Source organism: Alexandromys fortis, unplaced genomic scaffold (assembly GCF_014885135.2).
Source record: "Alexandromys fortis isolate MF-2015 unplaced genomic scaffold, M_Fortis_MF-2015_v1.1 scaffold_300, whole genome shotgun sequence".
Taxonomy (NCBI): domain Eukaryota; kingdom Metazoa; phylum Chordata; class Mammalia; order Rodentia; family Cricetidae; genus Alexandromys; species Alexandromys fortis.
In genome coordinates, this window is record NW_026068183.1 from 192,665 (window position 1) to 209,118 (window position 16,454).

Consider the following 16,454-nt stretch of genomic DNA (forward strand, 5'->3'; position numbering starts at 1 on the left):
GAGAGAGAGAGAGAGAGAGAGAGAGAGAGAGAGAGAGAGAGAGAAAATAATTTTCAGTAGGCACTGGTTAATGCACCTGTTTCGTTTTAGAATTCCATCAGAGTCACGAGAGATCTGATGACAAACCCCATGATGTCTGTGAACCCTTTATTGGCAGCATCAGGACATCAGAGGATCCCACTGATTCCTGCACCATTTGGGCCTCCAATTGTGGACAGGTATTTCTCTCCAATATAATAGAGAATCAGAAGAGTAAATGAATTTTCGTCAGAGTTTGGAACAATGCTAGCATTAACATTAGATGCTAGATTAGACAAAACAACATTGGGGTTAGCTCAGTGGACTGTGCGACGACTCACAGCTCTCTGCTGGTCTTCCCTTCAAAATGTAAGACTCTACTTTCCCTTTGAAGTGGGTTGGACCCACTAACCGATTAAACACATTTACTTGGATTGTGACAGGCAATATCAAGTGTAAAATCTGCTCGACAGTCTTCTGAGACTACCACCATAAAACACAAGGACAACATGGTGTAAAGAACAGATGTTCAGGGCTGGAGACAAGGCTCAGCAGTCACAAGCACTGGCTGCTCTTTCCAGAGGACAGGGTTCAGTTCCCAGCACTCATCTGGCAGCTCACACTGGCCTGCAACTCCAGCCCTAGGGGATGCAGCGCCCTGTTCTGGCCTTCCTGACACTACACACACGGTACCTACTTACATCAGACAAAACATCTATGCACATAATTTTTTTAAGTAAAGAAAAAAATAAAAGACACTTAGGTCTCCAGTCTGGAAATTACAAGTTCAAAATCACACTCCTGCCCAGTCAGTTTCTGGTGAGTCCTACTTCCTGGCCAAGGATGCTGCCTCCTCACCAAATCCTCACATGACTGCCCTCCGTGTGCACATGCAGGGTGCCCTCCAGAGTCCTGCTCCTCTCCTTAAGAGAACCAATCCTATCAGATTAAGGCGGCTCCACCCTAAGTCTATAACACCTGGATTGCTTGTCACCTAATCCCTCTTTCAATAGCATGGAAATTGTCAGCATTTGGTTATGCATTCTGGCAATATTCTAGATTCCCTTCTTTGTAATATTTTGGCATTCTGAAGATAAAATAAAACCCACTATCTATCTGTCCTTGTTCATGGAACGTGAACAATAAACATGTTGTCCCCTGAGGTGACCAAACATTCATCCTAGACCTCCAATGCCACCAAGGGACCATTAAATATGAACAGACTGTGTGCTCAGAGCATAGTGCCTGTTGTGAGTCCTCCAGCCACGGCATTGACTGGAGTGGGTCTCTTCCCAAGACAGCCCTGAGCTGTCTTCTTGCTGTGCTTCTTCCTCCTACTCTTCCTCACCCTGCTTCTCCGTGACCACAAGAGTTCGGGGCATCGCACTTTAGAGTCCCAAGCAGCTCTTACAAACCCCAGGACCTAAGTGAATTGGTTACTTTTGTGTGGCTGTGACCACTACACCTGATTTTGGCTACACTTCTAGAGGATTCTGACTACCACAGCAGGGAAGGCCTGCCACAGCAGAATAATCCACATCATGCTGGGCCCCCAAAGGGAGGACACTTGCCTTCTGCCCACTTTCTCCTTTGATTTCAACAGATTCCCACGAGATCCTGCCCTCAATAACCCTCTTGAAATGTCCTAGTGAGCCTGTCAAGAAGTGTACTTCAATTTTCTAGATGATTCTGAATTCTATTAACTTAACAATGAACTTAGATTACCACACTAAGTAATAGAAACTTTGTATAATTCCAGCCATAGTCTGCTCATGTCTGTCTTCCCTCCTAGAGATGTCTTGTCTTCCAGTGTGGCTCCAGCTGGACCAAGCCAGTTTTGTGTTCCTTCCCAATCTGGATCCTCCTTTGTTCCCAATGCAAATGTGCTAAACCGGCTGTCGGGTCACTTCTACCCAGGTACGAGCTGTGAGTGTGTGGTCCAGTCTGTGGAGCCCCGTGAACGACTGTGGGCTGTTTAAGCAACTGTTGATGCTCCAATCTGGAGACCTGGGCAGCAACTAAGCCTCTGCAGTTTGTGCACTTGCTTTCTAAATGGAGCTTGTGCATATGGTCTTATAAGTCCTAGGGAGAATTTAGCTTTTATTCTGATTTCATTCTGGAGATGCTTGATACATTATAATAGTCAAAATTTATAATAACATGTTACATAATTAAAAATTGCTGATGGATTTCAAAAGTCTACACCATAAAAATAATAAAGCTATGAGATGATGAATATGTTACTATCTCGATCTAAGCATTCTTCCACTGTAAGCATCTATCAAAGCATCACATTGAACCTTAGAAATGAGTATCATTAAAGAGGACAAGAAAGACACATCAGGAGGTGTAAGCCATCCTCCCATTTGAAGTTTGACAGGAAAATGCCACCAGTCGTGAGACTGACAGGTCAAGGAAAAAGCTGAAGCGTTATCTGCTATTGGCCTGGTGGTGTCTATCAGGTTCCAGCCAAACAGTAGAAGATTCTATACCATTTTCCACATTCCATTCCAGCTAAGGGGGAACTGCAGATCCTGTTTTGAATTATTTTACTATTTTCAAGTGCATACTTCTAATTTGTTTGTGGGATGGGGTGTTCTCTCCATACTTCCCTTCCTACTTCCCTCCCTGCCTCCCTCAAGGCTGGGGCATTTTACCACCTGAACCCACAAAGGCAGTGGCCACAAGGAACGAGATGTTCGAGAGACATCATACTGCCAGGTAACTGAATAACATTGTTTGATTTGTCTTCTATTCAGTCCCATGACTGTTCATCTGAGCTGTCTTAAGTAAATTAAAATACATGAATTAAAATTAAATAATTAAAATAAACAAATTATCAATACATATAAATACAATAGAAGTACATAGGAAGTGATGAGGAATACATGCCCTCCATACACACATGTGCTGATCATTTACAGAAAGCACTTCGGGTGTATTATAGAATAAATTATTCGAGCTTTTAATAATAAACAGAAGGTTAAAAAGCAGACGGTGGGGTCTGGGGATTAAAAAGTTTAGTGAGGATGCTTGCTGCGCAAACAGGAGGACTTGAGGTCAGATCCTTGGCATCCGCGTACAAAGCTGGGTGAGACCACACGTGTTTTTAATCCCAGGGCTAGAGGTAGGGATCAGTGACAGAGGATTTCTGGGGCTTGCTGTCCCGTCAGCCTAGCCAAAGCCTGCTGATCTGCCATCTGAGTAAAAGACCTCCCTCAAACAGGATGGTCAGATGGGAGGACACAGGACAGGGGGACACCCGAGGTCCTCCTACAGTCTCCACATCCATGTGCACACATGCTCAGGCACACACCACACAGAACACACGCACATATCTACCCGTGCCCATTCTGCACAGCAGAGCTAAGAGTGGATGAATCTGCATATTCAGTAGCTTTCCATTGACCCACAATACAAAATCCTGGCTGCAACTCCTCTGAACCCCCACGGGCATTTCTGTCTTAAATGTTTTCCGTACTGCCTGGAGACAGGAGTGAACTCCCCTTCAGATGAAGTCATCAAAACCCAGGACATCTCATGTCAACCTAACAAGGTCTTCATCTGTCGTGGCCAGCAGCAAATAAAGTACACCCATAATTAACAGAGTCCGGCCTCAGGGAGAGGGGAAGGTTCCGGTGGTCCTTGCCTGCCCATCCGTGGGCAGTGATCTAGACCCAAGACAAGCACTAACTGCTTGAGTTCCACTAACTATCAGTATGCTGAGGAACTAGACACCCTATGAAGTTTAGTGTCTGACAAGAAACTACTGGTGCTCCATCATCCCCTCACCCGCTAAGGCTCTGTGACCGACAGGTAAGGCCCACAGCAGAGCATCAAGCTTGCACTATGACAGTCGCCCGAACACTCCAATTTCAGGCCTCCTGCCTCCATCAAGGAGGCTTCAAACACTATAAGCTTAGGGACTAGCTTAGGGAAGGCAAGGGCCTCCTAAAATTACATGTCTAGGGCCCCAGGATGGCTCAGCAAAGCAAGGCGCATGCTGCCATGCCTGCAGATCTGAGTTTGATCCTAACATACACATAATGGAAGGAGAGGTCTAACCCCATCAGCGTTATCCTCTGACCTCCACACATACAAGATGGCATGCATGTACCCACCTCTCCACGCTCCAGATAAGTAATACATGAATAATTAACAAATTACTTTTAAAAATTCGATTTCTAACGATCGTCTGGAGACATGTGAACCATATCGTTCTGTTTTTAGGGCAGAAATGGAAATGTATTCTCTTCACCAGCAAAGGAGGATGGAAAGAGTTAATACCAAGGGACTGGCTGGCCTAGGGGTACCCCTCTTTTATGGCTAGAGTTGCCTGGGTGGCCCTGCAGGCTTCCAAGGCAGGGGCACACTGCCTGCCAGTGATCCGCATTTACACAGAAGCACCTCCAGACACCTTCGGAGAAACCCTATTCTACTGGAGAATAGACCACACTTTACAGAATGCTGGGGTCAGAAATACAGACTCAGGAGAGGCTCAGTTTATCAGAAACCTCTAGAGAGCGACACTGGGAGTTTCAAAAACCAAGCAGAAGAAAAAGACTCAGGCCAGATGCCTGTGGTTCCCTGCGAGGAGGAAGAGGATAGCAAAGACCCGGAAATTGAAGTAGACAATATCCGGAAGTCAAGGGAAACTGATGAGAAGACAACCTGGGGCCTCGCCAACACCTGCATAGAGCCGCAGCCAAGTCAGACAAAGCCCTGTTCCCCAGAAGCCAAGGCTTGGGATAGTGGGAAGGAGAAGCCCTCGGAGCAGGTCTGTGGAGACAGTGATGAAAAGAATGGGCTTGGTCTGCCGGTTTCCATGTTGCCTTTGCCAGGTAGGTGTCTGGAATCCAGGGCAGGTCCTCAGCAGCTCCAGGTGACCGCGTCTTCCCATTGCGGAGGAAACTGTGACAGCCGTGCATCATATTTTGGCCTTCATTTTCATTTTCAAACCCTTTGTCTATCTCTCTCACCTTCATTTTTTTTAAAAATAAAAGAGGTATTTATTTTTATTTCATGCACATGGGTCTTTTGCCCGCGTGTGTATAGGGCACCATGCGTGTGCGGTGTTTGCAGAGACTGAGAAAAGAGCATTGGATCCTCTGGAACTAGAGCTACAGGAGGTTATGAGCTGCCTGGGGTCCAAACCCAGGCCTGCTGGAAGAGCAGCCAGTGCTCTTAACTGCTGAGCCATCTCTCCAGGCCCTCCCACCTCTATTTTCTTAACCCTGTTTTAAATGACGTCTTGTAGTCCTTTTATTCTGTCACTTCTCATAAGTCATATTAGAAACACTAGTCTTGATATTGCTGTATAATAACCACTTTACACAGATTAAGAAAATAAATATAAGAAACTACGGAGATTTTTAATTAAAATTTTAATTTAGCCAGCTGGTGGTAGCTTTAATCCCAGCTCGGGAGGCAGAAGCAGGTGGATCTCTGTGAGTTCAAGGCTAGCCTGGTCTACAAGAGCTAGTTCCAGAACAGGCTCCAAAGTTACGAAGAAACCATGTGTCGAAAAACAAAACAAAACAAAATTTAATTGTGAATTTCTTTAACATGAACTAGAGGTCTAGTTTGTTGTGGATTTGGGGGGGGTTGCTTTGCTTTTTATTTATTTTTTAATTTATGTATTTTTTAATATTTATTTATTTTTCTTCATATTTTTCATTAATAGTCTGCCTGCATGTTTGTCTCTGAAGGTGTCAGATCCCCTGGAACTGGAGTTGCAGCAGCACTGAGCTGCTATGTTGGTGCTGGGATTTGAACCCTGGTCCTCTAGTGCTCCTGACCACTGAGCCATCTCTCCAGCCCCAAGGGCTTTTGTTTTAAAGTATAAATTCTATCTCTACTGTATCTGACAAAAGCATGAACTATCAGTTTTGAAAATATTATTGCAGTACAGAGAAAAATCTCACATTGGATAGCTCTCTAAACTTGTTTGGAAAGAAAATGAAAACACAGAGGTGGGCATGTCTATGATGGTTCTGTCTTCCTGTCTGTTGCCATGATAAAACAGTGTGACCAAAAGTGACTTTAGGGAGGAATCTATTCAGGTTACAGTTTTTGGTCACAGGCCACCACTTAGCAAAGTCAAAGTAAGAACTCAAGAGAGGAACTTGAAGGTGGCCTGCTTGCTATTCCATGCAGCGTTGCCTCCAAGGAAGGAATTCACTTCCCAGAGCAGAAATGTGGCAGGCACCATGACGAATACTGTGTGCAGTCTAGCAGAGAAGTTCACAGTATGAGACAGCTTTTCTTGTCCGGTTCAAGACCACCTGCCTTGGCGGTAGTAATGCCCAAAGTGGGCTGGACCCTCCTACATCAAGGAACAATCAAGACAATTCCCCCAGGGAACATCACACACACACACACACACACACACACACACACACACACACACACACAATCTGATCTAGGCAATGCTTCCATTGAGACTCCCTTAGCTGATCTTAGGTTGTATCAACTTGACAGTTAACATGAACTAGGGCACTGATACAGCCACCACACCGACCACTTCACCGTGAAGTTCTCCATTTGGGTTCAGACCCTGATGGGCACAGGAGACCACATGACATAGTACTGCAGCATTAATATGGAAGCTCACGGGGCCTTTCTGTCAGCACCTCAGAGACCACAGAGCAAATCAGTCCCTTGTCTGTTCACCTAGAGTGACATCACTGAAGAGACCTTAAGAGAGGGCAATAAACCTCCTGTCGATGTGTCTGAACATCATTAGGAAGTTCAAAATCGTCCCATATAAACGGAACACCTGTGGTGACAGACGTTAGTGAGTTCGAACAGTGATGTGGGAGTGATTTCTTATTAATAAAGAAACTGCCTTGGCCCATTTTATTGGTTAGAACATAGGTGGGTGGAGTAAACAGAAGAGAATGCTGAGAGAAAGAAGCTTAGTGGAGGAGTCGCCATGGTTCTCCCACTCCAGACAGACGCAGGTTAAGATCCTCCCTGGTAAGCCACCTCGTGGGCTACACAGAATATTAGAAATGGGTTAGAACAATATGTAAGAGCTAGCCAATAAGAAACTGGAACTTATGGACCAGGCAGTGTTTAAAAGAATAGAGTTTCTGTGTAATTATTTCGGCATAAGCTAGCCATGTGGGCGGCCGGGTGCCAGGGATGCAGCCCCGCCGCTCTTATCCTCTTATCGCTACAGAACAGCGAACCGCAATCCTGTGTTCTAAGTGTCTCCTCCTGAACTGAAGCTTCACAGCACATACGACTTTTTCTCACGTTACAGGAGCACAGGCACTGGGTGCACTCAGCGAAGCCTGTTCCTCTGCTGATATCCAGAAGTGGACCGTAGATGACGTCCATGGCTTCATCAGAAGCCTGCCGGGGTGCTCCAACTATGCCCAGGTAACTTCGTATTTCTGCGAAACTATGAAAACTTGAAACTGTTTAATGTACAATGAGTTTTGTCAAACTTCCTTTTTCCCCTGGAAGGGGAAAATTCCTACTAAAACCCCCGTTTTCTGACACTGTTTCTCATTGGAGAGATGTCTATGACTAGTAGACACAGGTACTGGAGAAGCTCTGGGAAGAAACTATTTAGCTTAATTTTCTATCCTTAGTTTCCTCTCACGAGAAGGTGACTCAGAGGCTAAATATCCAGAAAGAATGAGAAATATTTACTACAGTGCCTAAATAACAGAAATATGTACTTAGTCCTAAAAAAAGACAAAAGGGTCTGAGGAGACAACTCAGTCAGTAGACTGTCATGCAAGCGAACAGACATGTATTTCAGGCCCCAGAACACACGCACATACACACAATATAACACATACATACATACATACATACATACACACATACACACACAAACACACACAAAAGGGGGGGCGCTCAGCATATAAAAGGCTTACTGTAACAGTGTAAGGACCTGAAGTCTTAGCTCCAGAACACTTACAACCAGATGCAGTCATGCACATCTATAATCCAGTGTGCCTAAAAAGAGATAGGAGGTAGAGACATGAGAATGCCCAAAATCATGTGATTTTGGCCTACATCATCAAACAAGAAGACTATCTCAAGTATGGTGGGAGCAGAGGACCAACACCCGAGGTTGTCTCTGACCTCTACACATGCATTGTATGGTGTGCACATCACGTTCACACACATGAATATGTCCATACACACATGCCAAAGTCAGGCATTCTGGTGCCTGCTTGTAACCTCAGCACTGGGGCTTAGGGTAAAAACAATGGATCCTTGGGGCTTGCTAGCCAACCAGACTAATCTGCTTGGCAAGTTAGCAGCGAATGGGAAACCCTGACTCAAATAACAAAGTGGATGGTATCTGAGGAATTACATTCAATTATCTTCAGACCTTTATGTGTGTGCACACATATGAGCACAAACACACAAACAAGAAACCAGGAATAATGGCACACAACTGGAATCTCAGCCCTCAAAAAGCTGAGGCAAGAAGACTGAGAATTTGAGGCAATCCTGAGCTGTACAGTGGGGACTTGCCTCAACAAACGAGCAACAAAGAAACAGTCTTGTTCCTACAACATTACCTGTAGGCTATGCTTGATGTAAGTTGTGCTCTTGTGGGCAGAAAGAAGTCATCCAAACATCAACATTGTGTCCAACTTGAATATCAGTAGCCCAAGAAAGTCTACTACTCGTTTCTAGAAGTTTCTCAAATGTATTTAGGATGACCACATTTTGAAGTCTTCTCCCTTTGGGCTACTGCATGTGACATCAACTACAAGGCCAGCTGCACTGCTAAGCACCCACTGCTACTCTCTGAGAAATGGGGAGATGCCAATGCATTCTGGGTACACAGCCCCAAAGGACTGTTTCCCACACAGTCATCACAGGAACCTTTGCCAAAGATGCCTCCTTGGCTTTGATTCACAGCCCCATCCTTTGAAAGCTTTTGTTTAACTCCCCAGGACTGGGGACTGGTCAGCTCTCCGCCCGCCACCCTTTTCTGGATGCTCAACCACCTTGCCAGCCTTGCACAAATGGAGTCTTTAGAAGATGCCTGGGGTCAGGTGTGGTGGCGTACACCTGGAATCTCTTCACTGTGAAGCGGAGGCAGAAGGACTGTGAGTTCAAAGCCAGCCTCAGCTACACAGTGGGACCTCCCCCTCATCTGGAACAAGCATCCAAACCTCGAGGGAAATAAAGCCACATACGGAGCTCAGTCTTTAGTCACACACACATACTTTGTCAGTGCTGTGCTACTGCTGACTGTTGGGGTGGAAGCGTCACCTCAGTCCCTGGCATCCATTATCCAAACAGTCGGGACCGTTTGGGTGGAAGTTCCATCACAAGCTCCACCCCCTGAGAGTTGTCTCAGTCCAGACTCCACCTCTGAAAAAGCCCGCCAAATGGTGACCCCTCCCCGTGATGCTCAAGGCCACTCCCACAGGGTATTTAAACTGCTCCTCCTCCCCAGAACAAACACCTGGTCTTCCTTCCCTGTCTCCTCTCTAAGGTGCTGGAAGGCCACTTGGGAATGATGGTGTCCATTAAACCTGGGCTTATTCTAATTTTGGTTGATTTGGTCTGATTTGGAGTATTGCATCTGCAGAGAGGTTTATTGGACTTTTCATCTGGAGGTTTATTGTAGTTTGTTGTTGTTTGTTATATTCTCTAAGAAAGAAATTTTAATCAAAAACCAAAAATAATAAATAAAGAGATAAAATGATTTGTGACTTAACTGTTAGGGATGGCCAGGAAACACTGTAACAGTTTATTCTAAGTAAATATCTAGTTCTGGCATATAAAATACTTATCTCTAAAAATATCTGAAATTGATTTTAAAATAATGCACATTTATATTGTAGATTTGGCCCAATCTGCACTAATAAGAAGGATACCCCATGTCTACCATGCCCAAGCTCTGTGTTCAATCCCCAGTACCCCATAAACTCTAGCATGGTGGTGCAAACCTGTAACCCCAGCGCTGGGAAAGTAGAAGAAAGAAGATCAAAATGCCAAGGTCATCCTTGATTGCATAGCCAGTTTTGTGGCCAGACTGGGTTTTATGAGACCCTGTCTCAAAACAACAGGGAAAAAAAAAAAAAAAACGGTAGCTATTCAGAAATTTTTAGTCCCTAACCACAAAGGACTGGTCAACATTGCAGAATGTGGCCAGAAATGTAACCAATATAAGCAACTGGGAGAGGACCATGTGTTTGGTACAGCACAGGCTCCTAGAGAACCATGGAGACAGGATTAAGGGAAAGATGAGGAGCAGAATCTCTTGAGACAAGAATGGCCAGGAAGTGACATGAACGCAAGAGTATCAGGCTGCATCTGATCAGTGGGGCTGTTGGGAAGGAGAGGAGGGCAGGAGTGGAGGCGGAGCGTGTATTGTCATTCCCATCAGCCTGTAGTGCTATGGCAGCCCACTTATGTACTAATGCAACAGCAAAGAGGAGAAGAGGGAGAATACTGAAGGGGTCCCGCTGTGGGCCCCTACAGCTGTGAGCCCCTACAGCTGTGAGCCCTACAGCTGTGAGCCCCTACAGAAGAGATATCGCTGTGAGCCCCTACAGAAGGGATCCCTCTCTGAGCCCCTACAGAAGGGATCTTGCTGTGAGCCCCTACAGAAGGGATCCCACTGGGAGCCCCTACCACGGGGTGGGGTGGGGCAAGAGAAGGAGTTGCAGCAAACTCTTAGATTAACTAGGGAGGGGAAGATGTTAGATCTATTGCTCAGGTTTACAGAAAATTCTACCTACCATTTTCTTTTCCTCTTCTTTCTAAATTAGAAGGTAAGCTCTGAAGTCTGAGGAGAGGGGAGAAGATTTGAAGCTCAGGAGTGAGCCTGGGAGGTTTCTGAGGCAGGATGAAACTGGACATTAGGACTATGGTCGGGCACACTTCTTCACATCCACTTCCTTCCCTGCCTGGATATCTACCTTCCTTCAGCAGGCTCCTAGGTTCCGGGAGGAGGGCATCATGCTAGAGTCAGAGCAGGATCTGCTAGGAAGCCCTGGTGGACAGCTCTTCCCCAGGACAAAGGCTCTCCTTGCCTTTGTCCACCATACACTTGGCACTGCATCTGGCTACATGAGGGGCCATGTTGTCTGTGATGGCTCTTTCCCCATCCCTTTACGCCACCCGTGTTCCCATTTGCTGATTTCCCCGGGACTACATTCACCATGCTGCATCAGGGCTGCACAGTAAGTGAGACACAGATACTGCCCTCAGATAGTTACCCCAGGCTGAAGTGGATCCCACAAACGGAACTACTGAGCATTCCAGATATTATTAAAGACATCATGGCACCGGAGCCCAGACAAACCAGCAACAAAGAGAGTTTTATACAGCTCTGTGCCACCTCCAAGCAGCCTTCTGTATGCACATACTCCAACACCAAACCCTCTGTGTAGGAGACACTGACTTTACTTCAAGACTCGGCAACCAGGCTAATGATTTTTGGGTTTCTTCAGGTATTTAAGGATCACGCAATTGATGGAGAAACACTGCCCCTCCTCACCGAGCAGCATCTTCGAGGCACCATGGGGCTGAAACTAGGACCGGCACTAAAAATTCAGTCTCAGGTATGGCGACTGCACACACGTTAGTACACAGCAATGATAAAAGCCCAAGAGACACGGGTCACATCATGGTGTTGTCATATTAATATGTAGAATACTTATTTAATCTCCTCTGTGGCCTGTCCCCCTCTGTAACTGAAGATGTGGTGGAAGTGAGGCCAGCTGAATGTGGAAGGGTAGCACACACTTCTAGATGTGGCGGGGAGGCGGTATGCGGCGGTGTGCTGGTAAGCGGTTGGCGGGTCTGTCTCTTTATGAAGAGAAACAGGCCTGACCTGTAGCTTCCATAGTATCAATGACCCCTACAGACTGACAAATTCATCAGTGTCGGTGGATACAGAACTGGGAAGAGACACATTGCAACACCTCCTTTCTGAGTACACCGTATGTAACAGGCATGGTGTATCTCAGGAGTAAATATCCCTAAGAACATAGATAGCAATAAACAGTAATTATAGATAGATAACTTTAAATCAAGTAGCAATGTGCAAATGGATATTTTTCTCCTGCCCGCTTGTTTCCAAATACCCAGCAGTTGCTTCCCAAATAATTGACTTGGAGACTTAAGTTAATAAATTATAAATTAAATTAATAAATTATAAAAGCTGGACCAATAAACTCAGGCTTATTACCAACTAGCTCTTACATATTAAGTTAGTCCACATGCCTTATTTACACTCTGTCACTTGTTGCTGCTTTATTAGCACAGTACATCCTGCTCCCTCTGTGTCTGCCTGGTGACTCCTGACTCCGCCCTTCTCCTTCCCATCGTCTGTAGTTTGGCAGTCCCGCCTATACTTCCTGCCTGGTTGCTGCCCAATCAGCGTTTTATTACAGCAATTGGAGTGGCAAATCTTTACAGAGCACAGGAGGAGTATTCCAAGGAGCAATGAGATCTAAATATTTATTAATTCCATTTGTCATATAATTTACTTAACTTTAGGCTTATTTAAGTTTTAACGATGACATGTTTTTAACAACTAGCTTGTTAAAAAGAATAAAAAGGTAATAATTGGCTCTCGAGAGCTGGGTGGGCCAACTCCAGCACCATCAGCTGTCGGTGATGACTTCACAACCAAATTCCTCTGCTTCTTCTCCCTGCTTCTTTCTGTTCTTCCCAAACCAGAGTTACTCACATGCCGTGAAAGGTGACTCTTTATACCTAAGGCAAACCACACCATTCCTCTGCTGCAAACCCTGTGGTAGCTCCCCAGTTTCTTCTGAGTCCAGGGGAAAGTCTAGCCTTCACACTCGGTTCAGCAGCGCAGCTCTTCCTTCCCCCGCTGCCAGTAGCACCTCCAGACACCTGCTCTCTTGCTGCTGGGGCTCCTTGAACCCCTTCAGACATATTCTCTGCTAGGGCACTCGTCAGCTCTGGAAAGTCCCTGCCTAGTATCCTCACTCTTGGTCCCCTCATCTTTTGGAAGTTTTTGCTTGTTTGATTTTGCTTTCTTATTTATTTTGTTGAGGTTTATTTTGTTGAGGTTGATTTTTTTTATTCTGCTTTGTTCTGAGACAGGGTCTCACTCTATATCCCAGGACAGAATCAAAGTCACAGAAAATCTCCTGTCTCAGCCTTCCTGGTGCTGTTCTACAGTCTAGAGCTAGCAAGCTTAGTTCTTACCTTCATTTTTGTTCAATTGCACCTCCTCACCGAGGCTTGCTGTACCCACCTTATTTAAAGCCGCACCCCACCCTCCCAGACTGCTGATGTCTCTCTCTGCTCGTTTTTTCTCATACACTTATACCCCGATCATAAACAGATCTATCGGTCATATGCAGTTTTAATTGTTATTTCCCTCTGTCCCCTTTAGAATGCATGTTTTAGGAGAGAAGGAATCTTTACTCTTTTGTGAGCTCAGAGCATACAAGCTTTTCTAATAGATCAATTTCTTTTTTAAAGAGTGGACTGTCTCAAATGAAACAAAAAGCCAGCAATTGGTGTGCAGCTAAATTTATGCAGGCCTGCCTGTGTTTGCCAGAAATATTTACATCAGGAACTAGAACTTCAGAATGTCCTTTCAGGGCCGGAGAGATGGCTTGGTTGGTAAAATGTCGCTACATGAACTTGAAGAACTGAGTCTAGGTCCTCAGCACTTGTGGAAAAAACAAAACACTGGGCAAGGTGACATATACCTGTAACCCTAGGGTGGCAGAAAACAAAATCACTGGGCACCATGGCATGTACCTGCGATCCTCGCATGGCAGAAGGCAGAGGCTCCCAGAAGCACATTGGCCACCTGGACTTACCAAACCCACCACAGCTTCAGTGAGAGGCTTTCACTGGAATATAAGGCAGGAAGCAACAGAGGAAGACAGCATGGACCGCTGGCCTCCACATGCACCCCCTCATATACATGAACATGTACACATAAACACATACACACCCCAACTTTTAAAAGAAAGAATATTCTGCCACTATCATTTTTGTTTGCCTAAAATTTTTAGAATATGGGAGTTCTTTATTTTTAATTCTCTGTGAATAGGTTCTATTTCTACACGTGGCATCCTGTATGTGCCTAGTACCCATGGGAACCAGAACAGAGCACCAGATCTCCTGGAACTGGAGTTACAAGACACTTGTGAGGTGCCTTCTAGGTCTGAGGATTGAACTCGGGTCCTCTAGGAGAGCAACGAGTGCTCTAAGCCCCCGAGCCATCTCTCCGGGCTGGAAGCTATTCAGCAGAGCACAGTAGCACCAAGATGTTATTACAGGATTTAGGACACCAAGGAAAAAAGGCAGTTTAAGTCCAACCTCAGAATAAAAGAGAAAGAAAGGACTTCTGCTGTGAACATCTCCACACCTAAGGTCGTTGCCAGGATTCTGTTGTGGGCTTTTTTTGTTTGCTTGTTTCTTTTAGAAGTAGTGAAGTCGTAAAAATAAGACAGAAAGTTTACCCTGCTCTCCCAGTGTCAGCACAACATCTGCCATAACAGGACTTGTCATCGGAACTAAGAACTGACACTGATAACAGTGTGGAACTATTTTTCAGTGATTTCTTTTTGTTTAGCAAGAACAGTATCTCTCTTGACATACTTACAGAAAGTTTACAGGTCAGTTCTGCTGGACTTTGATTTGCTGTTGTTCCTCTCTGGGTCCCCAAGTGATAGCTTTTCCTCCCTGAATGCCAGCAGAGTGTTAGATCCCAGGTACCATCTGCCAACTGGGGAAGACCCCATCAGTAGCAGTCGTCAATCAAAGGAGACAGTATGAAGTTCTTGTCACTGGGAACCAAAGTAGCAGAGTTGGAAGGCTCTGGGGATTCAGAGGACAAACAAGCAAAAGTTTGCCATTGACTAAGATAATAAGGTCTAGGTACCCAAGAGGGAAATTGAGAACAATCCCCATGATCTTGGACATGAACAAGAATAAAGAACCACCCTGCTGCCAGGATGGAATCCTAGAGGATGAGTCTGAGCTGGGCATGCAAGGGAAGAAGCAGAGGAACCAGAAAAAAAAATGGAAATTTGGAGCCAGTAGACACCCAGTTTACAGCTCTAATATCCCATGACTCTAAACCAAACAAGACCTACCACATACCAGAAGCGTGACCTCCTCCATCTATATAGATGCTCTGTGTCTGAAATTACCTCAGCCTTCCTCCCCCGCCCCCCATGATTAGTGCAGGGTTAGTTATCAAAAGAATCCAGACTTAATTTCTATAATTATTTTGTCTTTAAAGGTATCTCAGCATGTGGGAAGTACGTTCTGGAAGAAAATTCCTTCACTCCCCACCCATGCAAGGCAAGAATTTGATCATCCAGCAGACGCATCCCCTCTTGTGGATATTGACTCCTGAGTGAAGGGTTGAGCATTCCTTCTTCCCCGGATATAATGATTCCTAAAAGAACTGAGCAAGACAGTTTGAGAAATTAAAAATAATCAGAGACAAATAAGTCACTCCCAGTTTTCTAGAGTTGCAGGTGTTACCAGCAATGTGTGAAAGCTTCCTGTGGCCACGTGGGGGACATGGAGAGGAAGCCCATGCTCCTAGCATTGTCTTGGGAGGATTTCACCCAACAGGCTTCTTTCCTGCCAAGATGAAGCCACCAAGCACCAAGGTTCTGGAGAATTGTCCTTAGAAGAAAATGCTAACAGGGATGAGAATTTACAAACATCTTGCAAGCTACAGTCTTTGACACCTCTGTGAAGTCTTGGCCCACAGCCTGAAGCCCGCTCAAAAGACCCTGGTCCAGGCTCTCAGCCATGCCTCTGCAGGTCCGTTCCTGACCACAGAACTGCTACAGCAAACAAGCTTTTCTCAAATGTTGTGTTTGGAGTCATTTCACACCCATGGAGAATCTAAACACACAGATCTCACCTAGTGACACAAAGAGCACACTACTGAATCCACTTTTGATCTGGACGGTGGAGTCCAAAATCCTTTCCACAGAATCCTTGCTGATTTACTTGGGTTCTGCTGCCTTTTGTTTTTCCCCAAAGACAATTATTTTTATATAAAACTATATTATGACATTTCTGTGTACATGTTGACATCAGTGTGGCTTTAGACTTTGACACTAGAAAGGAGAAGGCCAATAGAGACATTGAGGGCTTCAGTCTCAGACCGTGGACGTGTCTCATGTGTGACGTGCAAGTGGAGAGGGGGTTACTGGAGTGGGAGGGCATCCAAGGGCCAAGGGGCTGGAGACAGAGGATGAAAGAGCAATGAAAATACTCTGTGTTTATAGCAATACTGACGAATATCTTGCATATCACCATAGAACCTTCATCTAGTGATTGATGGAGATAGAGACAGAGACCCACACTGGAGCACTGGACTGAGCTCCCAAGGTCCCAATGAGGAGCGGAAGGAGGGAGAACATGAGCAAGGATGTCAGGCCCACGAGGGGTGCACCCACCCACTGAGACAGAGGGGCTGA

At 45.4% G+C, this 16,454-nt stretch overlaps 1 protein-coding gene across 1 annotated transcript; it reads left to right on the forward strand.

Annotated features, from left to right (window-relative positions):
* The first annotated feature begins 117 nt into the window (after positions 1-117).
* On the forward strand, positions 118-15,447 carry Samd7 (sterile alpha motif domain containing 7). The gene is given in 8 exon segments (XM_050129239.1): positions 118-218; positions 1,811-1,935; positions 2,661-2,739; positions 4,249-4,859; positions 7,286-7,404; positions 11,463-11,573; positions 15,254-15,365; positions 15,368-15,447. Coding segments are annotated over 8 exon segments (1,338 nt in total).
* The last annotated feature ends 1,007 nt before the right edge of the window (positions 15,448-16,454 follow it).